Source organism: Psittacula echo (assembly GCF_963264785.1).
Source record: "Psittacula echo genome assembly, chromosome: 5".
Taxonomy (NCBI): Eukaryota; Metazoa; Chordata; class Aves; order Psittaciformes; family Psittacidae; genus Psittacula; species Psittacula echo.
In genome coordinates this window covers 84,570,355-84,598,091 of record NC_137739.1, presented here as the reverse complement: position 1 = coordinate 84,598,091, position 27,737 = coordinate 84,570,355, and the positions used below count along the sequence as shown (strand labels likewise).

Sequence of the window (27,737 nt, the reverse complement as noted above, 5' to 3'; positions counted from 1 at the left end):
AACACTTAATAAGAGCCATAAGGTTTGATGATAAAGGGTGTCAAGGATGTAACAGATACTCTGATAATCACAGGTGCTTATCTATCAGCCCTGTTTAAGACCTGCATGCTGTGGCTTTCCCTTCATATATCACTCTTCCACACACAGCTTGCTCAGCCTTAGCTTTTTCTAAGCGAAACCACACCAAGCGTTTACTTACAGCACAGTTGGGATTTGTTAATGTGTATATCTATTATTCTCCCAATATCAGAGAAAAAACTGGAAGTTTATCAGAGCATTGCGGACCTGACAGTGAAGGCACGTGACCAGGCAGTCTTCAAGTGTGAAGTTTCTGATGAAAATGTGAAAGGAATCTGGCTGAAAAATGGAAAGGAAGTGGTTCCAAATGAAAGGATAAAGATCTCCCACATTGGCAGGTTAGTCTTGTTTCAGAAAGCAGTTATATGCTTGGGTATTGCATTACATTCTACAGAAACCATTATCTCAGGGGATAGGAATATAAAACAAGATCCTGTCTTGGGTCCAGCTAAAAGGAGAAAGTTTAAAACTTTCACATATGCAATCAACATATATTCACAGATTGCTTTTGTATGCATGCAGTCTTCCTTGTTAGTATATTTTGCATGTATGGCATCAGTGGTATGGCAGCAGAATTCAGTCTCTTTTTTTATTAGGATTTCATGTTTTCTTGGTATTCAAGCAATGTAGAAAACACGTTGTCAATAACTTTAAAATTAGCAGTAGTATTCAGGCAGATAAAGACAGCACATATGTATAAACCTCCTCAGAAAAACCAGTGTTCGTATTAACACACAGATGTGCAATCCTGTGCTCAAGTTTCTTAGCAGTCTGATTACTACTGGAAATGGAAACCAAGCTTGAAAAGACACATAAGCATTGCATGCTAGGTAGTCTTCCTTGGTACTCCCTTCTGTATTCTGTTTTGAATATACAATATATGGGGGTGGAGCACCGATTTTTAGCTTGCTTTTCAAGAATTTATTGTAGTCACAATCTGCCCAAATGAAACCATTCAGCAGTATTATAACCGCCCTTGTAAAGGACTGGACTAAAGCAGAGGAACAGCTTCTTCTGTTGAGACCAGACTATATACCTTGACAAGAAAAATCCATTCATAGACAACATGCTGCATGGATTTGCTTGAATACTGAAAACAGAGCAGTCCTCGTGATTGCTGACTTGATGTTAGGACAAGGGGACAAGAAGTAGTAATGTCTGTTAATATCCCACAGACTGCACCTTGTCTCTTGAGTTAACCTTATTTCTCATGGAGAGGTAAAGGAATGCAATATATTTGTTCATGTTTCCAGAATCCATAAGCTAACTATTGAGGACGTAACACCAGATGATGAGGCTGATTATTCCTTCATCCCTCAGGGATTTGCTTACAACCTTTCTGCCAAGCTTCAGTTTTTGGGTAAGTTATCTTAGGATATGTAATTGAAATTCCAGAGGTAAAAAAAATGGCATTAATCATGGTTATAGCAGGAAAGAGTACTCAGTCTCCTTCCTGATATCTCAATATAGGCATATTTCATTTCCCTGTTAATTTATGTTATCATCATCATATTGTTTTACTGAGCCTGTTTTCCAGTTTATTGCATTAATCTGTATATGTATGTCTTATGAAGTTTTAATGATGAATAGTTTTAGAATTACATTGTGAGAGCAGATCCTGTGTAAATTCTGTTTTCTGATCTATTTCTCCTCTCCCTCCCCTCTTTCTTTCCCAGAGGTCAAGATTGATTTTGTACCAAGAGAAGGTAAGAACAGAAGTTGTTATTTATATGCAAGTAAATAAGTTTTCAGTAGCAAAGGAAGCAGTGTTTTTTTCATTTTTAATTTAATGTATGAATATTCACTATTTTATTTCTTCATACAGAGCACTTCTTAAACTAAAATTTAAAACTTTAGTTTCTCTGCCTTTGCTATAGAACCTCCTAAAATCCACCTTGACTGCCTGGGCCAATCCCCTGACACTATTATTGTGGTGGCTGGGAACAAATTGCGATTGGATGTTCCCATATCAGGAGATCCAACACCCACTGTCATCTGGCAGAAAGTAAACAAGGTAATGTGGAACCTGGCACACTGTCTGAGGCAAGGAGGCCACAACAGGACATCCGTTTTCCTTCTCAAATGTTACTCTGATTTGCAATTCTTAGTTACATTTTTGTCTTCCTTTTCAATATCTGCAATGCAGCTGTTTGGGATTTTGCTGGTTTTGTGAGAGTCACCCTGAACTGTTCTTTTTCTAAACAGTTGCCTCGTTTTCTATTCCAAAAGAAGGGCTTAGTATGTGCGAGTTGACTTACGTACATGCAAACAGGTTATGTGTTTAGTCTCTTCCTACCTCAGAGAAAAAGAAATAAATGATGAGCCATTCCCACCACCTTCACCTGATAGGATGGACATGTTCTGGAGTTGGCAGCTTTTTTTTTAATCTTTCTCAGGAATTCTACAGTCTGTGAAGAAAACGTCTTCTTAGCAGACCACTGGGATACAACAGTATTTGGTATGATGAAAATTAAGGACACTTGCTATTTGCCTTATCAAGCCAACTACAAAATATCAAAGAGAGAACTTAGATGCTAGACACAAAATGTTGAGTGGGCTCCTTTTCTGGCCGTCTCAGAACATCCCCACCCCTCACCATCTGTGGGCTTTTAAGTTGTAACTAGCACAAAACACAGACATACTTTGCATAATATTCTACAGCATCGTTACACTTCCCATATGTGTAGATATAGACAAAATAATATTGCCAATTATGTTAATTTCCCCAATAAGACTTCAGTCTTTTTTCTGCAATGCAGTATTAGGATGGAAACATAAAAGCCATTTGTCTCTATTTTGGGAACCAAGAAAAATTGACTTTCTCATACACAAGTTTCTTTGATAAAACGATGACTGGGTATCAGACAACACCTATGCCATGGTATTTTTAAGGCATGAGGTCTCAACATCTACATCTGACTTATTATTCCATTGTTACAGAAAGAAGTAATCCTTTTTTTTTGTAGTTGCAAGATGAGTGACCAGTACCACAGGACACAGACAGATTTACAATCAGTTACAGTTCTATAGCAGGAATGTCATGCATCTTTGTTAAGCTGTAAATTTGGTTTTGCTTACTTATTCTTCCCTTAATTCACTGCAGTCTGATACATCTATTTCCATTTCTATTTTTGACTTTTGTATCAGTTGATTTCCTTCCCAGGTCTGCTTGCTGCCTTCACTTTGCTCTTCGCTTTTCTCACACTTTCATCTTGAACCTCTGTAACAAACATATGGATTCTCCTCTGTCTTGCAGAAACAGCTTTACTGCTGTGTTCAGAAAGCCTTAGCTGACTTTCTCTGGTTTCTTTGCTTATCTAGAAAACTGACTTTATTCGAAGCAATGAGGATTCCATAACTCCCTCAGAAAATGGCAGTGACTTAAATACTGATAGTAAGGTAAGTTCTTCATTATCCATGCAGAGACGCAAATATGCTTAGTGTTTTCCAGATAAAAGGTAATATTCAGAAGGAAATAAAATTAAATTCAGTAGATATTAAACTGGGGAAGCAAAGAGAACATCAGGCCCAACATCCTGCCTCACAAAGGCAAGTACCAAGCATTTTGAATGCACACAAGAGATCTGGGAAGCAATTTTTAACTAAAATGCTGATTGAGGAAATCTCTTTCTAATCACCATCACATGGTGGCTGGATTACAAGGAATCAAAGCAGTATTTTGAAAACTCTTTTTAATATATTTATAAATGGTTTTTCTTTTTCTTTTTACCCACTAACCTGTAAACTTCAATAATAACTAGAGAAAAAAAAGGACAGAAATCTTACAGGACACAGGGAAAGACGACAATGGGTAAAGAAGGTGGACTATGTACATACAGAAGTGAAAGAGGATCCATAGAATTTTCCAACAAGTTTCCTTTTTGTCATGATTAACTTATTTTGATATAGTAAAAAAGAAAAATTTGCATTCACTATGTAACAATAAATCTTTCTCAGGTTTTGGTTTCTGGAGGCACTATTCAGGCACATATGCTTTCTAATGGTTCCTGTTCCAAGTCTAAAGATATATGGACACATGAAGAAAAGAGCATGTTATAAATGTACAGCAAAGTTGCGATCATGATGTTTAGACCTCAGCTCAGAGTAGAAAGTTACCCCATATGACACTCTTGAGTGACAGAAATCATACAAATGACATCAACAGTTACAAGAAACATGGTAAAGTTTCTAGAGGGCAGTTGTTTAAATCCATGTTATCTGATGCCAAATGGAGGTATTGTAGATCAGGAATATTTGCTCAACAATTTGAAAACCTTTTCAAATTTACACAGTACCCAACTGTTATCCATGAAACTCTTTACACTGATAATGCAGATATCCCAAGTAGGAATTTGTTGAAGTACTTAGAGTAACTTCTGTGAAACATAACAGGGTATGTGTAACTAGCAATTAATCTTAACAATGTGCAGACTTTCGGAACCAATTTTCCCAATGTTATTTATGTGAGATATTTAGTCTAAATTTCCTTTCTTCTACATATAAATAGAACTTTAAAAGCTTTATTGCTTTTCAGTAATTTTTAATCTATTCAATGATTTGAAGATTTTCCCCAGTTTACCTATAGGCTCATCACACTGCCCTGACACAATTTACAATGACTTTATCTGTTACTTTCACTGCCCACAGCTTCTGTTTGAATCTGAAGGCAGAGTTCGTGTGGAGATGCATGAAGACCACTGTGTGTTCATCATTGAAGGGGCAGAAAAGGAAGATGAGGGAATATACAGAGTTATAGTTAAGAATCCAGTGGGAGAAGATAAGGCTGATATCACAGTCAAAGTTATTGGTAAGTGAAGTAAGGAAACAGCCATGAAAGTATCTTAGGCTCACTGAAACTCACCCTTCTCTAAATCTGAGTCAAGTTATGACTTTAGATTTAGAAAAATTGAAAAGGATCATAAAGGAAGATATACTATCAATCACAAAAGTTAGCAGATGCAATTTGCGCAGGTAGCTGCCTTCTGTGTGAAAAGGTGAGACAACAGCTCCCAGTAGAAATCGATGTATTTTCTTTTTATATGTTTCCAGTTTCAGGTGTTCCTGTCATTTTACAAATGACATTCTGTTCTGTATATATTTCATGCTTGTCTAAGAAAATCTTCTTGTCATTTTGTTGTGGTTTATGTTTTTAAGCAAAGATGACTTCATTCTATAAGCAGTAAATGGAATAAAGAGACATAACGTATCTGATATAAAATAAACAGATTGCCACTGTGGGTCACAGAAGAGCTGAGGGGAATACAATATTCAGACAGTGATTTTTGTAACATTTTTCACAATGTTTAACTTTTTTTTATACTCTTCCACACATATGACAGAATGTCAGGTTATGAGCAAACTTAGAAATGGTAAAAGAAAGTTGTTTTCACTTACAGCTTTGAAATTTAGAATTCACTGCTTAGGTGAATTCTCTCTCTTTTGATCTTTTATAAATCCTAAATCATAGAATCACAGAATGGCTTGGGTTGGAAAGGACCTTAGAGATCATCCAGTTCCAATCCCCTGTCATGGGCCGGGACACCTACCACACCAGATTGCTCAAAGCCCCTTCCAACCTGGCCTTGAACACTGCCAGGGATGGGGCATTTGCCTCTTCTTTGGGCAACCTGTTTCAGTGCCTCAGCACTCTCATAGTAAAGAACTTCTTCCTTACATCTAACCTAAACTTCCGCTGTTTAAGTTTAAACCAATTTCCCTCTGTCCTACCGCTACAGTCCCTGATGAAGAGTTCCTCTCCGGTATCCTTGTAGGCCCCCTTCAACTATTTGAAAGATATTTACTATTGATATCTCCAAAATACCAAAATATAAAAAGACATGCAGACATTGTATTCTATATAAAGTTTATTCTAGAGACAATAGGAAGCCCTGGAGCAAGCCTTTTTTTACAGAATTACCTTGTTACCTTACATTTTTGCAAAATTATGGCTGGGAAGAACAAGGGAGCTGAATAATCCATGGTGTTTATAGAAAAACCACCCTGACAGAAAAGAATCAAAGATCAGGATGCACTTTAGATTAAGAAACTACATTCTCAATTATATCTACTGTTGCTGTCTGGTAAAAATGTATTGATACGATAAAGAAAAGGTTGAAGAGAAATATTTCGTTGACTTGCATATACAGAAATTGAAACAGTAACAACTTTTATTCATTCTCACACTTTCTTCAGATGTTCCTGATCCTCCAGAAGCTCCCAAGATCAGCAACATTGGAGAAGATTACTGTACCGTGCAATGGCAACCCCCTAAATATGATGGTGGGCAACCAGTACTTGGTAAGAAGTGCTAAAATACAAAGTCCCCAGCAGCCTTGCCTAGATTTTTTGCTACTGCTTTAAAATGGCACAGAAGGAGTCTCTATGTTTATTCACTCTAGGAAGGCTGTCCCTCAGAAGCTAAGTACTCTGATATATCAAACCTTCCAATTGGTCTGGATTCTAGCCCTTCAATTTAAGGCAGAGAGTGCCCCCTACCCTGCTGTTTGAAAGAGGGAAATGAGCAACTTATTCAGCAAATGAGTTACCAAAGTACAAGGAGAAAATGCCTCCTAAAGCTAAACATTCCTATTCAGAACTGCAATGTTAGGTCAGTATCCAGGCCTTTGGACATACCGAGATTAGCCATCAGCTCCAGTTGCCTGCAGTCTCAAACACTCTTACAATATATGTTTCTTTTAGAAAACAACTTCATAATTCAACTTTATATAGAACCACACACCACAGGTTACAAAACATTTTTCAGTCATCTTAATGACCTTAAAATCTGTGCTAAAAAATAGAAAAATGTCAGCATGTGATCCAGGAAATGCACAGAAGCCATCAAGAATATCACCAATCCCATTTTAAGTTCTCAGCAAAGCATGGTGGGATTTAGATAAAAATCCCCGTAATCCTCAGAAGGAAAAGAAATGCAGAGTTGACCAATTTTAGGGGAAAATTCCTCTGGACTCCAAATGTAGCAACTTGTTTAATAAGGATCACTGGAGTTTGAGTTTCTTTAAAAAATAAAAATACATCAAAAGCCCCAGGGACTGCCAAGGGGAAAATAAGGCTAGAAATGTTCTAAAATCCTTTTAACTCCCTGCATAGTGTCTGGCAGAGAGGAGTTTGGGTTTGCTTTTGGATAATTGGCCTTCATTCACTTCCACAAGAGCAGTCTAATTCAATTCAAAGGAAGTTATCTGTGCAGCAATAAACAAGACGATATTGGGCCAGTCCTTTGTGGTTTCATCTCAGCTGACAGGAAGAAGTTAATTTAAACTATTTTGTGCAAAGTTATATACCAATAGCTGTCCCATCACCACAGTGAAAGACACACACACCCCATCCACTGTTGTAGAGTTTTCAGGATAAATACTTTTGAAAGTTCTTCGTTTTGTTTTCACTGTCAAAGGAATTATTTTGTCAATGTTGCATTATTAACCCTTTTGCCCTACATGAAGAGGTTTCAGGACTGTGCTATCAACAGAGCTAGAATGAAACACCTGGGAGGGGAGGGGAAGCAGCTGAGATGCAGCACTATCCATTCAAACAAAGCTTTAAATCAAGTTAAAAAGGCAGGGAAAAAGACATACGCATTCTTACCTATCTCCATATTGTTACAGATGGCATTGTAGGCAGTCTGCTACAGTCTTTATTAGCTCTATCCAACAAATATAGAAAAGAAATTCACACCCCATTTTCACTGTTATGTCAACCTTTCATGATGTCTTGTGTAACTTTTGTATTACTAAAGCATTATCTTTATCTATCAAACATTCTGTGCATTTGGGGATATAATCTGCTTTACCAAATGTCACCAGCAGTACTAGTATTGCCTTTTTGCCTCCTTTTTACCTTTTTTTTTTGTCTGAAATTGCAATTGGTGTGCCACAGTAAAGAAGTGTCTCAGTTCTGGCAGGAAACACTGCATATCTAAAGCAGCAGAAAAACAGAAACTGAGGTGCTGAAAGTTCTCTCTGTCTCACAGACACCGATGAAGAGAGGAAAAAAGCAGGGATGTGTCAAAGGAACTATAGGTTCATTGCTTCAGCATTCAACCCCATTTAAAAGCTACTGAAAACAAGCATGCAGGAGTAAATTTATACCAAGAAGTGATGATATAACCTGTCAGCTCACAGGTACTTCCACCACTCATTTCCCAAAATAGTCTGTAGACACCCCTACTCTTCTTGTAAGTCAGTGTAGACAGGGAAGGCTGCTGATGCACGGTGACTGTGCCTACATCACGTCAGCAAACATGCCTGTCATTCTGCATGGTCCATTAGAAGCTGAAAGGGTGAATCATACTTCTCAGGTATACCAAAGGAATATGTTTAGGTTTGATAGTCACAAACTTTGTGAGCAGCAGGGATTGAATCACTGATCTACACAGCTCAATTCTTAAGTCTTTACAGCATGTTTGCTATAGGTTTATACTATTGTAGCTGACCCTTGTTATGGACATTTCCTCTGTAGACTGCGGGGAGAAACAGACATACAGTACATACAAATATCGTGCAAATACACGGTATGTTTAAATCACTACTCAATATGTTTTCTGATTATTCACTCCGCAGTTAAAAGATTAACAGATTATTTTAAACCTAAATTTATTTGAAGGAAGTCTATGTGCAACACAGTCTATATATCACATCCAGACATGCTACGTGCAACACAGAGATGCTGAGAAATTTAATACAGCCAGATGGAAAGAAAGAGTTGATAATTCCTCTGTAGCAGGTCACTGGAAAATAATCTATACAAATGTTTCCAATATGATACAGAACTACAGATATATATATATACAGGGACATATACTAAAGTATATGTATGATATATACTAGGAATCATAGATTCATCTCCCAGTTTTGGGAAGTGAGAAGTTTGCCTTCTAAACTGATAACCCAGCCTGGCATATCATTCTGAAAAAGAGCATGGTAGTGTGGGAAAGTCTGCGGATGTAGAGAGGGAAGGGTGATACACTAAAGACCTGGATTCTGGGCACACCAGACTACATCTAAGCTATGCTACAGATTTGTTCTGCAGTGCACCCAGCTCTCTTGGTTCTCTGTAGTCATACACGTTCACTTTCCTTCTCAAGGGAATCAGAGCAAGAAAAACACTGCATGGCCAGGACTCGCTTTGCTACAGGGCTGAAGCAGAGCTGGGATCTGCTCTGTCTGGGAAGCACTCTTCTATTTCATAGAATCACAGAATGGTTTGGGTTGGAAAAGACCTTAAAGCTCACCTAGTTCCACCTTCCTGCCATGGGCAGGGACACCTCCCACTAGACCAGGTTGCTCCAAGCCCCATCCAACATGGCCTTGAGCCACTTAGCCACAGACACAAAGATTTAACAACCCAAGAAACAAAAAGGGAAGTGTCAAATTTTTCTTCCAACTGATCTTTTGCTTTGGGATTTATGCTGTTAGCCAAGATTAGTGAATTGCAGCACAATGTAAGAAATTAAATTTTTAACTCTATGTTTCATAGAGTTAAAGGCATTTTCATTTAAAGGCAATTTTTCCTTCAGTGAAAGGGCTTTACATTGAACTGCTGTATCTCACACATTTCTCTGCCGTTAAGAGTGAATACGACTTCTAACCAAAAAGGATTTACCAGTTAAACCAGCTCTGCTAGTATCTCTATTTTGCATACATCTAAATACCTTAATACTAGTGTATAGAATGCAAAATGTGCTTAAAGCCTAATAGCAGACTGGTTCTAAATTGCTTCTACTCTGAAAAGTATAATCGTTCAGGTAAGAATGTCAGATAAAAGGGAAATAATACAAAAGGAAAGTGCAGGGAAAGACCAAGATTTCACACAATTCAGTTATTCATTATATTTCTGAATCACATTTGGCTCTTTTATGCCATTGGAAAAATATAAATCAAACTTAGAAAGGTGATTTTCTTGATTTTCTTTCTTCCTGCATGTGAGAGCAATTACTTTATATTACAAAAGCTGTTCTTTCCAGGATATATTTTAGAAAGAAAGAAGAAGAAGAGCTACCGATGGATGAGGCTGAACTTTGACCTTTTAAAAGACCTAACCTATGAAGCCAAGCGAATGATTGAAGGAGTCATTTATGAGATGCGGGTTTATGCTGTGAATTCCATTGGCATGTCCCGGCCAAGTCCTGCCTCCCAGCCCTTCATGCCAATTGGTGAGTTTTACCCCACTTTCTACTATTTCTACACCAAAACCAAGACAGGACAATTTTCTCCTCTTCAACTGCCTTTATACCTAAAAAGAATGTGTTAGGAAAGAGGGTATCACCCATCTCTATATTCTACATTTAATCAACCCTTTCCTTTGTAATCTTCCTCTTCTCTGTTTCTCATTCCTGTTCCTGAGAAGCACAGAGGTTCCAGTTTCATGAAATTGCTGATGAATTTGTAGTTGTTATAATTAGAGGTGTGAGTGTCAAGCTGGATCTGGAGAAGAGAACTAATTGACAGAAATTTCCCTGTCCCTCTCGGCTTCTCCTATTCCCTTACGGGTGCAAATATCACAGTATCCCACCCAGTACTCCCTTAATCCCGGCCCTCTTCACAGCTAAAAGGATAGCTGATTAAGAAAATATTTGAGGAATGATTTTCTATAAATAATCCTTCCCAACACTGCAGTGCAGTGTCTCCTGCAGTCCCTGAGCAAGAAGCAAACTAAGGGAGTCCTCAGGAAGCTTGCCTGCTGAAAGCTTGAGAGAGAAGACCCACAAAAATACAAATAGGTGGAGGTTAAAATGACCAGAGTTGCTAAATCTGCGAACATCAGTGAAGGGGGACATCCTGCTGAAGGAGATAACCTAAAAGCAGATGATACACTGAAGGGGTCAGAAGGAAAGGATGAACTACAAGAAGGGTCTCTTGATTCTGGATTTCAAACACACAACGGCTGGTCTGGAAAGGGAGAGGGCAATCAAAACTCATCAAGCGGAGCCACTGAAACAAAAGGTCCACAGTTTTCATGGGATAAGCAGAGTTTTATTGATTAAGGATAAAGTTCACACTTACTGCTTCAGAGAAGAGGTTTGGGGTTTTGATAGTGTCCTGTGTGGTTGTGTATGTTCCCAACTGCCTTTGCCTCCTGTGTGCTGTTCACAGTCCTTGCTGCTATTTGAATATGAAAAGTTTTGACACAGCTACAGAAAGGAAACTGGGTGATACTTTTTAATTTTACAATAACTTTGGGAACCAAGACCAATTTCAATCTGTTGCACAATTTATAAACCTGTCATTAACTTACTTTATATGGAAAATATTTCTAATATTTATATCTGTTGTGTATATTTAAAAGATGTTCAGTTTATAATCCATATACACAGTCTGCTAAACATACATTTCCTGAACATGATTGCTTTTTTGCCATGTATACCACATTTTATGTTCCAGCGCTCTGAATGTTATTGTATGAGAGTTATCTTTTTTTGCTTTTTGGAGTCAATGGTTTCACAGGAACATTTGTGTATTTGGGATTCTCCAATAAGGACCTTTCTCCATTGTAAACAACAGTCATGCTTAAGGCGACTGAATTTAGTTGGTACTCTAAATTCTGAATTGTGGGTTTAAAAAAAGCCACAACACTCCTATTCTGTAAAGATAAGATATAGCTATAGGTAACTGAACTGAAAAGTTTTCAGCCCTGGAGGATTTTTCTCCAGCTTGTCTCTGTTCCAAATGTACAAATCAGAAGTAGTGCTCCTGTAAGCATGTAGGCATAACTTCAGGTTATTTTCTCCATTGTTAGAGGAAAATGAGTGAAGTCAATTTTAGTCACTAATGAATTTGGTCTTCTGACTATGTGCTTCTGTGAATTTTGTCTGATTACAACAGGGTGTAAGTACAGAATACAGATTGTAAGCAATTTTTATTTCTAAACTTTTCAGCAGAATTCTGCTGACAATCTGAGTCCCTTCTACAGCTCTTCTTTTTTCACTGCTTTTACTCATAAGGGAGCATATGTGAATCGGAACTACTATCTTAACCCCTTATTCCTCTCCCTATTGTAAGAATCTCATGTTGCGCTTCTCCTACGTGATCATTTGTTACATGTTTAAACTGCTACATTTATTTTATTTACACAGACAGCACTGTGTAATTCAGCTGCTGATCACTCCTGTAGCCTTTGAATTCTCACTGTTACAGTGCTAATTCTCAGAATTTACTTCTACATATTTCCTTATAGCTCCTCCAAGTGAACCAACCCACTTTACAGTGGAAGATGTTTCTGACAGCACTGTCACCTTGAAGTGGAGACCCCCTGAGCGAATTGGAGCAGGAGGATTAGATGGTTATATTGTGGAATACCGCAAAGACGGATGTAAGTAAGCACAAGTTCTAGGCAGCAGCACCTGATCATTATTACAACTGCAATAACTTCACTGCAATATCCCAGTAAGTTAACCATATGCAGTATAATTAAATTTGAACTCTAATCTATGACTAACACCATCACCAGAGTCACCACATGACTGTAAAACCATGAAAGTCACCTCAATCATAACATCATCCTCACAATCATCATAAAATTGAACACAAAAAAGTACCACAAAGCAAACCCTAAACAAACAACACACAAACAGTGCTGTTCTAGTCACTATTATATTTTGTAGCATCCAGAAATTGCATACTCCTTAAAACCAATTTAATAACAAGACTGTAACAACATAAGTCAAACTTCCAAGTTAACTGTTATCTCATTTCATTTAATACTTGTTATCTGATAATAAAGCGTATAATTGCACCTGCCCTGGTTTCAGCTGGGATAGAGTTAATTTTCTTCCTAGTAGCTGGTGTAGTGCTGCGTTTTGGCTCTAGTCTGAGAGTAATGCTGATAACACACCAATGTTTCAGATGTTGCTAAGTAGTGCTTACCCTGATGAAGGACTTTTCAGTCTCGCGTGCTCTGTCACAAGAAGCTGGAAGGGAGCACAGCCAGGATGGCTGACCCAAACTAGCCAAAGGGATATTCCGTACCATAGAATGTCTAGCTCAGTATATGTACTGGGGGGGGAGTTGGCCAGAAGGAGCCATTTGCTGCCAGGCAGCACCATATCTACATCACCAAATTTACTGTGATGCTACAACATAACATCTATGTCATAGAAACCAAACAACAAATTTATCACTTCACTGACACAAAGCTCAACTGCCATATAATCTAAAGTAGAGGTTTACAGGGTATAATTTATCCAGAAATAATTTATAGTCTTTAATGAAGCAGCATCATGCAATTACTGGAATCCCTACAACATCTCCACAGAACAATGATTTTACAGTCATCCTTCTGTGTCATTAGAATAACTAAGGAAGCCCCAAGTATCCTGTTCTACAGTACCAGTTGAGAAGTTTTTCCAGAAGAATTCCAACAGTTATGTGCTCTATGATTGTTTTCAGTACTTGTGGCTCTCACCAGTCCCTTTGGAGACCCACAGGAGTTGCACTTATTCCAAGAAAAAAATTGAATTAAGACTTCAGTTTCTTGCTAAAAATACAAAATTCTCTCCCCACTAATGAAAATAAATTTAGACCAGCCTCACAGCTCTAAGCTCTATATAACAGAATGCCAAAGGAGATAGCCAAAGATTATTCCCTTATCTTTAGCTATTTTGAATAATGAAGTGCATACATTCCTTAACTTCATGTGTAAAGGTATCTTCTAGATCCAGAGTTCCCTTTCCAGCTTAGTTTATTCCGTCTTAAGTGTGGTTTGCATGTTAAATCCATTTTACCCCAACATAAATTTACTTCCAATTGTAGACAAGGCATCTGTTTGGAAAAATAATTATTAGAGTGTGTAAATCCTGTACTTGCAGCTACAGAATGGATGCCAGCTCTTCCTGGCCTAACTGAGCGCACATCTGCACTGATTAAAGACCTGGTCACAGGGGACAAACTTCATTTCCGTATAAAGGCTGTAAATGTGGCTGGTGAGAGTGGAGCAGCAATAATCAAAGATCCTGTTACTGTTCAAGAGATCCTGCGTGAGTATCTGGACAGAATAAATCTTATTCATCTATTTCCTTGGGTCAAAATTCTGCTTTCTGAGAATAACACCCAAATAGCTCTTTCACTTTGACTTTTGATTCTGAGAACTTACTATACTGCCCAGGTCTTATATTTCTAAAGCATAGCTCTTAAAACAAAATTCTACTTCTTTCAAAATCTGGACATTTCTCCACTTGTAATGCCAATGTCAGCATTTAAGAGACATTTTCTTAATATATAGCTCTCTGCTGGAAAAGTGGTTTTATTACTGCAAAATGACAGCACTGGCTCCAGCAAGAGATCTATTGAAATAGAAGCAGTTATCTGTGATTGTCCTGGGTTATTAATTAACACCCTGTGTATCACCCAACAGCAGCAGATTGGAATTCATTTGACTGGAGTCCAAAAGATATCAAGAGCTGGTAATAGTGGAATCCTCAAACCTTGACTCACACCAAGTGTCTGCCAGAGTCTCACTGACAGTAGAATGACTCTGTAAATGAAATGAAGTTGTAATGTATCTCAAAACCAAATGGACATGAAGGCAGATACTCCAACTGTATGTTAAGAAATTCTTTCTGTAAATGACTAGGAGAATAATAAGGAACACATGGAGAACAGAGAAAGCTTTCCAGTGAGGTAAGGGAAAGCAGGGTCTAGACGAAAACACATCCACTGAGGTCCTCTTTTTGCTAACGAAAAATAGGCTGCTACAATGAGACTCCATTTCTTCCACATTAACAAAGAACTAAATGACTGTAGAAAGGTGAAGGAAATCCACAGATTGCTCTACTTTATAAGTCCATAAACATCTCCAAATGCAATTCACAAAGAGCTGCAGTATCAATACAGCAATAGATGTAGTCTATAATAGTCTATAGTCTATAATCACTTTTTTCTCTCACACACCCTTTGTGCCATCCTTTCCACTGAACTGATAAAGTTCTCCAAAGAAACGAAGTCCAGATAAAAAGATTACATCCAATGGAAGTCACCTGTGTTATAAGTAATATTTCAAATTATCAAAAGCTTTGTGTTTAATGTACTAATGCTTAACTGCAGAGCGCCCCAAAATCTGGTTGCCACGTCATCTCAGGCAGACTCTGGTGAAGAAAGTGAGTGAGACAATCAATATTGTGATCCCTTTTCAGGTATGTATTGGTTTCTATTTATTTCTCAGTTCTTACCTGAAGTAGCTTCATAAAATCACAGAATGGTTTAGGTTGGAAGGGACCTCAAATATTATCTAGTTCCAACCCCCCTGCCATAGTTTCCCTTATGCAAGTTCCCATTTCTTCAGTGTTTAAGCAGTATTATAAGTATGGCTGATTTAAAAAATCCTCTCAAATATTAAAGGAATCAAACAAACAAAAAAAATCACTCTTCTTTCAGTCACAATTCTTTTCATAATCCCTCCTTTTGGGGAGGAAGAGAAAGGAAGTGCTGTAAGTGCAAGCCTGTTCCTGCTTATTGACTATAGGATGCATCTTAAAGACAGAGTACACAAAAGCATAAGAATTCAACCAGCTACTCTTCTGGAGCCAGTTCATTTCTGAAAGGCTTACTATAAAAATTTAGACTTTGTACTTGAACAGAGTATAAGAATTGGCCTGATATAGATTCTGTGTGTATAGAAAGAATATTTGGAATATTAAAGTACATGAGCTCAAGGTGCGCAAAGCACATCATGCCAAGGGTTATCAAAAGTGCATTGTAACTATACCTGCCATGATGGCATGCACAAAGTGGCTGAAATACATGCACAGACTGACCTAACCAGTTATCTTGTCCTTGCATTTTGTACTGTATATATATACAGTTGTATAAGCAGCTATAATGACTATTTGTAAAAGACCACATACATTTTTTCAAATGCAAGACTAATATCAATCCAGTGCAAGAATTAGCATGGGAAAGGAAAAGGTTTTCTTAGCCACAGGAAAAGAGATTGCAAATTGCAGATGCTGGCTCTGACAGAGATATCCTCAGTAATAATAAACATATAGAATCCTAGAATAGTTAGGGTTGGAAAGGACCTTAAGATCATCCAGTTCCAACCCCCCTGCCATGGGCAGGGACACCCCACACTAAACCATGTCACCCAAGGCCTCATCCAACCTGGCCTTGAACACCGCCAAGGGTGGAGCATTCACAACCTCCCTGGGCAACCCATTCCAGTGCCTCACCACCCTCTCAGTAAAGAATTTCTTCCTTATATCCTTATGTCATTTAATCTCATCCCCATTTTTATTGAAGAAACTAAAAGTATCGAAGAAACTAAAATTTCTCTGCTGTTCAGGGTTGACATTTTTGAAAATGTAATGATTTATTAGTGAAGACCTTTGAAATTCTCATGTAAAAGATGATGGAGATATGCAAAACATTTCAGCAAGGGAGGTGTATATGCACACATTGTAGTCTTAGTGTAGTATATACACCTGTAGTCTTTTGTTTGGGCAGTACCATCAGGAAAACAAAAACAATCTATATAAGAGCAAAATCTATATAAAATACGTCTTCTTCCCTGTGGTGCCTGGGTTACATGAAAAGTTACTTTTCCACAAAGATATATCTAATCAGTAAACAATTGCAAACCATTACATGGAGCAACTGCCTTGAATTGCATGACTGCACTACCTTGACATAACCACATGCTTATTGTTTTCTTTAATGTTTCTTATCTCCAAAATTACTACAATGGCCCCTTCACTGAGGTCTAGCCACATGCTAAATTCAAGATCTGATATTCCCAAGTTGTGAAAGTCTTAAAAAATTAAATAAACAGATATTCTTGTGGCTTTGATGTCTGAATCAAAGAAAATTTGCACAAATTGACATGCTGTCCCATAAGCAGAGGAACTGACACAGTTTTGTGCTTTATAGATTTGTGTCTTATTTCCCCTTCAGCTGGTTTTGGCTAGACTAGAGTTAGTTTTCTTCGTAGAATCATAGAGTGGTTGGAGTTGAAAAGGCCGTTAAGGTCATCCAGTTCCAGCCCCCCTGCCATGGGCAGGGACACCTCACACCAGACCATGTCACCTACGGCTCTGTCCAACCTGGCCTTGAACACTGCCAGGGATGGAGCATTTACCACTTCTTTGGGCAGCCTCACCACCCTCACAGTAAAGAATTTCTTCCTTATATCTAACCTGAACTTCCCCTGTTTAAGTTTAAACCTGTTACCCCTTGTCCTATCACTACAGTCCCTGATGAAGAGTCCCTCTCCAGCACAGTAGCTAATACAGGGCTATGTTTTGGATTCATGCTGAAAACGGTGTTGATAATTCAGGAACCATTTAGTTATTAGTGAGCAGTGCTTACATAACATCAAAGCCTTTTCTGCTTCTCACGCCACCAGCAACAGGGTGCTTAGCTGCCAGCTGGGGTTAAAACAACACCCCCATATCATCCCATCATAACCACCCACCTCTTTTGATTAGAGCAGCCTCATTGCAATATTCCCAGAGATTTGCCTTGCTCCCCTAGGTGACATGTCCTCAGTTCTCCAGGCTGGAGAAAGTACATACAGTAACTAATACACAGCTTCCCTTATCCTGCCTGATCATTCACTTGTTGCCAAGCAAAATGGATGAAGACCAAGTCTTTCTTGGCTTTCCCTCAGTGAAAACATTCCCTCTAACTGAAGTTTTGGTATTTCACCTTGTTATCAGTTTCTCAAAACTATACTAAGCTAATCTGACATCAGAGTAGCTGACTGACAGACAAATCATGTGATGGCCTAAACTCTTGTCTCTAAAAGGGAATTTGTCACAGTGTTGAATTCCAGCTCCAGCTACAATTCTTAATACTGTAAAAGCTACTTAAAATATGCAAAACTGATGATCTTCACCCAAAATAAAGCAAAGAGAATATTTCATTTTACATTTTGAAACAGCTTAAATCACTGACCATTTCTTGAAGAAAAAGACTATGTAGATATGAATATAATCTTCAAATTATAAAAAGAATATAGGAGCAAATTACATAAACATGGGAATTACTGTGAACCATGAGCTCGGGAACATGAGCAGGCAGCACGTTATCTAACTAAAGCGTAAGTCAGTGTCTCCCCCTTTTCAGTGCCTGTGCCACCCTGACAGTGACATCTGAGGTCACTACTGTGTCATTTAATGCTAAATTCTATTTCATGCCTTGTCAAGGCATCCTGGGGTAAATGCTATTTGTAAATCTTTAGATTAAACCATATGGAAAAGAACAACATTATCACTAACCCCTTTTCTGTTGAGTGCATTAAGCAGGTGGGACACTCTGCTGAAATGAAGGGAATCAGCACACTTGTTTCAAAATTAACTATGTGGAGACATGATTGATGGGATATTCCATGCTATTAGGGGATAAAATTCACAGTATTGCTAAGCAGTCATCTTGCCAATCATGTTTGTGTGAATATAAATATGTAAAAGCATTTCAATTCGTTCTTCCCCTCCCATAAACCCCCTGAACTTTCTCTGATGTGCTATTTACCCACTGTCAATCACTGTTCTCTCTCGGATTACCTATTACACATTGCAGAAATCCAATCCTCTGAGATATGTATTAGGAACATGCTTTCTATCTGTTTATGCTTTTCACAGTCTATAAATATGAGTATATGAAAACCAACACTATGAACACTTGCAACCTTTCACTGGCACTCATTGCACCTCAAAAAAGGAGGTGCTGTGACTGAACATATCTGATCAACCACACCAGAACACCAGCAGTACCAAAGCTTGATCTATAATCAAGATATGTCTTACAGTAAAGATAATGCTATGGTTTCTCATGCTCATTTTTGCCAAGATACTTAGGGCCAGATCCTTGACTCATCTCATTACTCAATCCATCAAGAATTATTAAATCTTGTAATCAGTCTGGAAACCTATTTGGACAGTAAGATAGCGTCAATTCTTGTCAAGTTCACCAATAAATAGACATGGATATGGGAAAAACCCAAACCACCTCAGAACACCAAAACACATCCTTTTACTTGTTCAAGAATTTCTACTATACCTTCTAGCTGAAGAAGGGAAGACTTGTCTTCCTCTAACAAGTATTTGTACAGGTTGTATGACATGGAATCAGGTTGAAGGTACACTGCAACTGACAAAATAATTTGGTATATAATATTTCAGCGCTACAGGCCTGAGGTGACTGTACTTCTTGGCAGAAAGCAGTAAGAAAATTAGTTACCAGATGGGGAAAATGAAAGATGCAAACCCATTGCTCATTCAGGGTGTATTAACAGCCCTGATGTAAAATCAATTACAATACAACTGATGACTTCAATGCCGGAGAAAAGAACATCAATTAAAGAAAAGCTTTCCTAGGTGTTTTAGAAGTCCTTTAAGTGTTCTTTTGGACAGATCTTGGCCTGACTCTTATTAGAAAAGTTTTTTTTTCTAATACCACAGAAAAATAAAATTATGCTCCACAGACTTACTGAGCAAACACCAGACAAACCTGAAACAAAAGTGCAGCAAAGTGCAATGATTTCTTTTTATTCTGCCTGCATTTAGGCACCTAAACCATGATTCTGAGTATGCTTATTTCCCCCTGTAGGAAATAGTCTTACAAGGCATGTTAAAGACACCCAGTGAGCTAAGGAGCCTTCTAGAGGGTTTTCTCTGATGCTTACTGGAGGTGAAGGGCAATATATGTCCTTAGACTTGAGTTCTAGGGCAGCCTGGCTGCTGGCTTGGATGGTCTCATTTTCTCTCTCCACCCATTTGAGCTACTCCTGGCATTCACCTAACTCTGTGCTGCACTGTTTCACCATGTTAATCTGGCAGAAACTTAAAAAACCCCTCCAAGTTATTTTCTGCTAGATTGACTATTAATACAGTTAAGAAATATGATACGGCCCTTTTCTGCTCTTGGGATTCTTGGTTGAACCTGTACTGTAGAAGCAGTACGCAAACAGTATTTGGAGAACTATTATCTAACAGTTTTCCTGGAAATGGCTGAGTGACAGGGATGTAAACCACAGATGTAATCATTTCCACGGGTGTAGCAACACTGATTGCTTAGGTTGACAGTCACCAAAACAATTTTTGCAATGCAGAAAGAAAGAAGGAATTATACAGTAAGTTTCACATCCAAAGACATCAAGTTTATAACAATTTCTTTAAAGATCTTAAAAATCCCCGAGGATAGAGAATCAAATGTTTTAAGAAAGGGAGAAGGGAAAGAAAGTTAATAAACTCCTCAGACACTAAAGAATTCTGTTACTTAGTAATAATCAAAGCAAGCCAGATCAGCTGCTGGCTTCACACATGCCTGGTAAAGAGACCAGACCAGCAGGAGAATATTGTTCTGGATTTGTTCTCAACACAACTTCAGTCCCTTCTCTAACTAAATCAGTATTTAGAGAGTTTACTATCCCAACTCAAGAAATTAAGTTAGACTTTCTAGACTTAGAGATCACTAAAGAACAGGAAAAAAAAAGAAAAATGGAAAGTTATGATAGCCTAAAAAATAATAATTATTACTTTTTTTTTTTCTTTTCAGGGTAAACCAAGACCCAAAATCATTTGGTTGAAAGATGGTCAACCTCTAGACTCCAAAGATGTGGGAATTCGGAACAGCAACACAGATACAATCCTTTTTATCAGAAAGGCAGAGCTTCATCACTCAGGAGCATATGAAATCACTCTTCAAATAGAAAATATGACTGATAAAGTTGCAATAACAATACAAATCATAGGTAAGAACCTGACAACATCAAAATATCATATAAAACAAAACAGCAGCCAATCCAAAGAGGCAATCCAAAGATCCAGCTGCCTCAGAATCCCTTCACCAGCAACGGTTGATAGCAGATGACCAGAACAAAGCCCAGAGCAGGGCCAGCACACCACCTCATTTTCCCACTATAATTTCCCATCTTGGAATTATCTCTGTCCTAGAGACTTTTGGAGGGAGGGGGATTACCTGTGTGTTCCACAGCTCTTCAGAGATTTGTTTTTTAATACACCTGTACTGTTCTGAGAATTAGAAATGACAAGACACAGTCCTGTGAATTTGGAACATTCAGGTTTAATGCCTTACTCTGTTAAGACTGTCTAGTTAGCTTGAGGCTTAGTGGAAGCTTATTCTCAATTATACAATTTCTAGTTTGTCCTAGTGTCATTTTAAAGGAATTCAAGGCCAGATTTTCAGCAACTTCCCTTGGGATTTTGTAAGATATCTTATGAGATCTTCTCTACTCAGATTTCATTAATGTTGAGCCAGCACTCTTCTATTCCTCCTTATCACAGCTCTATTTAACATTCTTCGTGACTGTTTTTATTTCTCTTTCCCCACACTTTCACACTGTCATCCCAAATTTCCTTCAATGTATCAATACATTCTTATAACATGTATTGTGGCACAAAAAGAGTATTTAAACATAACCCTTAATGCTTTGGAATTAAAAACATAACACTGACTGTATCCTGCTCCAAGTTTTATAAAGTAATGTTGGCAGAGGGGATATGCGGTGGTGCCAACAGCAAACAAGAAAGGAGTAACAAAGTGGAGCAAATATGTTTTAATGCCACCAGCTGCTGCTGCTCAAGAGGATGCTGCAGTTCTGCCACAGCAAAACAAGTAAATAGCAGCTAAAGCAAAGTAATCCCAAAGGACTCGGGTAAAGGGGAGTAGTGCACCCTACACACTAAAGCACCTTTCTGAAACTGGTTGCTGACTCTAGATTCTAGCACACCGCTCTGACAGCATTGTATCAAAGGTCTTTCACCCACTGTTTGGTACTGTAGAGAGGCATAAAAACACATACATATGCCATTGTCAAAGAGTTATTTCCTATATAAAATGAATGCCTAAAAAAAGCAACTGATCTTATCACAGAGATTAATACAAGTCAGAGTTGGAGGGTAGGTATTAAACTTCTTACTTCTTGGGCAGCTTGCTCAACTAAAAGGGAACAAATAAGTTTTGTTTAAAATGCCTGTCCAAAAAGAGAAAGGGTTTGTCACATACACAAACACTACTGCAAACAAGGCATCCATTTAGCAAATTTGTCTATCTATCTCTACCTTTTGTAAGACTGTCCTTTACAAAGCCTTACAAATTGGGGATATTCCCAAATTCCAGCCTTTCTTAGCTGAGAGGAATATATACACATATATTTTACTTTATCATATAAATACTTTGTTATTTATATTATTCTCAGTGTACCTAAAGGGCTGAGAAATTGCACTGAGGTAACACAGCAAGTAGTAAAACTGTAGTTAAAGATTTAATCACATCCATCCCAGCAACACAAACTTCTTATGCCATTTTAAGGAAGAATTTGTCTGGTTCCTGTTACTAATTCTACTGCATTGCCTATTTCTCAATAGGTTTCAGAAGAGTACTCAGAAGAGTATTAAGAGGGCATTTGAAAATGTCCCAACATTCCTGTTTACAGCTTCAACCTCACATAAATGAAGTGTATTGCTGTGGAACAATTATAGATTACTACCAAGCTCTATTTCTTCCCTGCGTGGGAGGAAATGACAAAGTTCTTAGATCTTGAACAAGAAGCTAAATTTGTTTCTTTTTTTTCATGTCCCCCCTGCAGACAAGCCTGGTCCTCCACATGATGTAAAGCTTGTAGATGTTTGGGGATTTAATGCAGCCCTGGAGTGGTCACCTCCACAAGACGATGGCAATGCACAGATCTCGGGCTACACAGTTCAGAAAGCTGACAAAAAGACAATGGTAAGAAATAGCACTGAGTCAGTGACTTTGTATGGAGTTTAAACAGCTGCCTGCTCTGGGAATGCAGAGACTTGAGGAAAAGAGCTGGATTCGTGACCCATTTGTGTGTGTCCAAGGTGTCCTATGGCAGATCAGAGGCAGATAAACATCAAAGAATAAAATCTAAAAAGAAGTAAAAGGCTAAGTATAGAAATGTATAAAATGCCCAGTAGAGAATATAAAAAGAGGCTTAGCCTTCCTGTTTCTGGTGGTGGCTGGACAGATAGCTCGACTCAGAAGGTAGAATTATAAATTTTTTATTTTGAGTTCTATTTTTCATACAAGCAGGGAAAAGCCGAGGGGGAGGGAGGAAGAGTTAGACTTGAATTCAGATGTTCAGATATGAGGGTATATACTGGGAGAGGTATGTATGCCAGTCAGACTGGGAAATCTCTCTCATGGAAGTCCCCATCAAGTAGCCACCTTCTGAGGACGCATCTTGTATCAGGTTTCCTAGATATGAATAGGGCTAAAATGTAAAGAGTTGTGGGTTTTTTCTGTAAAAATGCAAGTAGTCATTGATAGATATGTACATCTATCATATACAGTAAGAAAATAGATCAGCCGATCTTCATAAGTAGCAACATAATGTTAATTTCTCAGGCTAGTGTTAAATACTCATCATTTCCTTGTAGCAAGAAGGATCTGCCCATACCACAACTATCACCATGTCTGACCTCTCATATCATCTTTCTAAACAGTGTAGTCTTGTTACAGGAATGGTATACGGTGTTTGATCACTATCGTCGCACAAACTGTGTAGTGTCAGACCTGATTATGGGAAATGAGTATTTTTTCCGAATCTTCAGTGAAAATCTGTGTGGATTGAGTGAAACTGCTGCAACCACCAAAAAGCCTGCCTATATCCAAAAAACAGGTAACACATTCTTTAAAACAGAGATCACAAAAGCTGCTAAGTATCAGAAGTAATGCATTGGTAAATGGAAAATACAGTATTACTAGACAGACCACTGGAGATATTGTCATTACTTAGTAACTAGCACTTACAAAGTATTTTAGCATCAAGAGCCTTTATCTAGGCAGATCTCCTGTACTAACATGAACATCTGTTCAAAAATAGTTTAGGAAGACTGTGTGATTAAATATGTTATTTTCTTAAAATAATACAACTGGGGGGGTATATTTACATTCTAGGATTGAAAGTTTAAGACTTCCCCTGCAGCTATATGGCTTTCATATTTGTAACAGAAGCTGAAACCCCTTGCCTGCCAGGAGTTTTTACTTTAACTAAAGCATTAAACATTAGATGTGTCTTAGAGTGAAGTGAATTTAAAGATTTGTGGTATCATAAAAGCCATAGCTTTGATGCTTCTTTAAATCATACAGGCAAATTGAGAGACTGCGCACAAGTCAACAGAACTGATAACACAGTTCTTACTAGTTTGTTTCTTTGAATTGCAGGCACCACTTATAAGCCACCTACTTACAAAGAACACGACTTCTCCGAATCTCCTAAATTCACTCACCCTTTAGTAAACCGTTCAGTGATTGCAGGATACAACACCACACTCAGCTGTGCTGTAAGAGGAATCCCCAAGGTACAGATTACATCAACTGTCACTGATATTGTTGCAACAAGCCAAGATACTGCCTTAGAATTCATGCCAGTTCAGCGTGACTGGGGTATAACATGACTGTGTTAAGAAAAAGGCTTTTTATTTCCCACCTCATTCATAACTGATGCTTAACCAGAATGCCCAGTGAAAGCATTTGGGTGGCTGTGCACAGAACCAGTGGGCAATACAGTAAAGGAGACAGAGGAAAGAACAGTCACTGCTTACGGTAACACCACAACATTGAAAATGCACCACATGGACATAAAATCTACTCATTAAACAACAACAAAAAAGCATCTGACAATGTATATTCTCTTCAGTCTTTCAAGAAAACAGCAGCTAATGTAATCTCATCTTCCACTGACACAAATAATGTGCAGGAACACCAGTTTTTCTGTTATGTCAGTACATCCACAGAACTTTTTGAGAGTCTGAGCTATTTTACAAGATTATCTACAATAAGACCTGCTGTCATGTGAGGTTTTGGGGGTTTTGTTTCCCTTCCCTCTCTCTCCAGTCTCAGGAATATTTTCTCAGTCTAAATGTATTTGTTGAGGTCTCTTTGAAGAGAACGAAAAGATGTACATTTTTGTAGTCAGGAACAAGCAGAAAAAACTGTATCAGCTAGGAGCTAAATTTAGGTTTCTCAAAAAAGGGAAATAGGCTTTTTGTCTGCAGTGAAGGAATTTACCATATTATGACATAACCTTGTCATAAATTTAAATTAGTACAATCACAAAAAATGCAGTATTCCTTTTCCCTTCCCCTTCTGGCTGCTTATTTCCAGCTCCTCTCCCTTCCTCATGCCTGCACAAGGATCTGATAGCCACACAGCAAATAATGTAAGGTAAATATTCGATGTTTAAATTACACCACAGACCCCCTCAAACCACCCCTCCAAAAGAGATAGTTTTAATGCAACCATTTACTGCAGTCCACTGGATTCTGAAAGAGCTCCAGGCAAAACTCAAATATAAAAAGGCAGCATACCCAAGTAAATAGCTGCAAAAGAACAAGAACATTATAAAAGAAATACCAGCAACTCCAGGCAAAATCCATCCTCCAGGAGCTACCCCAGCTAAGATTAATCATGAAATGACAGTGTTAGTAATGATATTCCCTATTGGTTAACTGACCTTTCTGTGCATCTGTATCCAACTTCATCCCGTTTCCATGGTTTTAAGATTCTAAGAAAACTGCATATTTCACAGCTGTTAAATACAGCAGTCACAGGCTTTTGAATCTGAGCACACTGGTTCTTCCTTCCACACTACTCTGAAGCACAAAAATGCATCCTTCAGTACATCTAATGCTCTTAAAGCAGCTTTTCCAGATACATTTCTGAACTTGCGTTGCCCAAATTAACCTTAACAGAAAGTTTCTGTACCTAAGGCACAACACTAGAACAGGTCTTCTCCACAGAGAGTGGCTTCTATCGGTAGAGCTTTCCAATTCTGAACAACTATAGATTAGCAAGCATATGTCAGATATGATCTATATGGCATGAAAAAGTTAAGTTACTACTTCAATCAGAGCCAATATTCATGCCCTGGTAGCAGTGTTGAAATAAAAGACATATACCCAGAAACATCAAGAGGCTATAGAAAAAGCAACAAATAAGTTGAGGCAGGAAAATCTCCAGCTGATATCTTTAAAGAAAATTAAGCATGGTAACTGGGATGCACTGAATCTATATCACAGGTCAGACACAATTGATTCAGTAGTTTGAAAGCACTCTACAAAACAGGGCAGTAGTTTTATTATGGTGAAGAAACAGAAGATATTAGATCTGAAAGTAAAACAGAGGAAGAGAGAGATTGGTCTTCTACTCTTTAAAGCCTATTTCTTCACTATAGGTATTAATGAGCTTGAAATAAACAAATGCAGTTGGCTTTATATCAGATTTTTCCTTTTCAAAATTTCGTTTATAAAATTTAAAGGTACATTTTTAGGTTTCTGAAACAAAACACAACAGTTTCAATTGGTACAGAGCATCTATTGCTCATCCAACAGGATCTTTGGTCTGAGATTCCTTAAGTTGCTAAAGATATGCTAAATCGTTTGAAAAATCCTTTCCCAGCCCAAAACAACCATGGACCTTTATGACACTTCTACTCTAATGTGCAGTCCAATTCCCCTGCTGTAAGATACCTGAAGCATTCAAATTTATTTTAATAAATAAAATCCTGAGGGAATTTATTTGTAGGCAGTTTGTAGGGTTTTGTAAAAACTGCAATAAAATAGGGAACAGACCTACATTCTCTACCTGCTATTTCAGAGTTAAAGAAAACACCAAGCGTTTGAATTATTAGTTTCATGAGTTTGTTCTGACTGAGAGGTTCCTTGAGAAACTGTTAACACTGGTGTGTAACATAGCCCTCATAATGCGTAAATGTTTGATGGCAAAGGTCTTCTATTTTCTACCTCCTATTTTAAAATTCTTCTTTTGTGTTCTTCAGCCAAAGATATTCTGGTACAAAAACAAAATGGATATCTCTGGGGATGCCAAATACCGCATGTTCAGTAAACAGGGTGTGCTGACCCTGGAGATCCGGAAACCCACTCCCTTTGATGGTGGCTGTTATACCTGTAAAGCTGTTAATGAGTGTGGTGAAGCTGAAATAGAGTGCAGACTGGATGTCAGAGGTAATCAGATGAATCTTATGGATAACACTAATACTGCAATGAAGAAAGAATAATGGATAACAATAACAATAATAATAGTAATAAAGAAATCACAGTTCCCCTTTCTCTAACCCTGACTTCTTTGGTGGTATGTAAAAAGCTTGTTAAGTACATGCACCAGCAAGATTGTGGTTTTCTTTCTAAAATGTCAGGTTAGAATTAGGTTACTTGCTACGTAATACAGGTCTGAAGGTGGATAATTATTACTTTTCTAACAGTATTTCTCAAGAAGATTCTTGGCACTGGAATAGAGGTCTATCTACAGATGCTGCATTGTGGATAATTTCGTTACCCTTTATGTCATACTCTGTAATAGAAAGTTTTAAATTAAGTCATTAGCCATTAGTAAAACATAGTTCATGCTACATCACAAAATTTTTCAAACACTGATGATTTTGTTTGTCAAAAGGGCAGGAAAAATGTCACACGTTTATAAAGAGAGTGAGAAATACTAAATATTTTTGTTGAAGCTGCTACAAATGTATCTATTTGTCAATACAAACCTATATAACCCCACTTTAAATGCTCATCAAAACCACAAAAAGCTGTGTAAGTGACCTGCTTAACAGCCATTGATGGAGATGTGCCTTCAGCACAGCAAGCCTGAAGGCATTACTACACAGTACAGAGTTCAGTAGTTTGCTCTGTGCAAGTCAGGCGG

The 27,737-nt window shown here is 38.0% G+C and overlaps 1 protein-coding gene across 1 annotated transcript in view; it reads left to right on the top strand.

Moving 5' to 3' along the window:
* The window catches only part of MYBPC3 (myosin binding protein C3), a gene marked incomplete at both ends in the record, with an annotated part of 57,218 nt that extends 30,128 nt beyond the window's left edge, over positions 1–27,090 (top strand). The window contains 16 exons of the mRNA XM_080618319.1: positions 251–416; positions 1,332–1,438; positions 1,755–1,784; positions 1,956–2,092; positions 3,400–3,477; positions 4,726–4,885; positions 6,271–6,375; positions 10,061–10,249; positions 12,271–12,405; positions 13,901–14,068; positions 15,135–15,223; positions 20,583–20,778; positions 22,636–22,775; positions 23,532–23,691; positions 24,237–24,373; positions 26,851–27,090. Coding sequence (XP_080474445.1) covers positions 251–416; positions 1,332–1,438; positions 1,755–1,784; positions 1,956–2,092; positions 3,400–3,477; positions 4,726–4,885; positions 6,271–6,375; positions 10,061–10,249; positions 12,271–12,405; positions 13,901–14,068; positions 15,135–15,223; positions 20,583–20,778; positions 22,636–22,775; positions 23,532–23,691; positions 24,237–24,373; positions 26,851–27,090 — 2,237 coding nt within the window. The remainder of the gene's footprint in view (positions 1–250; positions 417–1,331; positions 1,439–1,754; positions 1,785–1,955; positions 2,093–3,399; positions 3,478–4,725; positions 4,886–6,270; positions 6,376–10,060; positions 10,250–12,270; positions 12,406–13,900; positions 14,069–15,134; positions 15,224–20,582; positions 20,779–22,635; positions 22,776–23,531; positions 23,692–24,236; positions 24,374–26,850) is intronic.
* Positions 27,091–27,737: the final 647 nt, after the last annotated feature.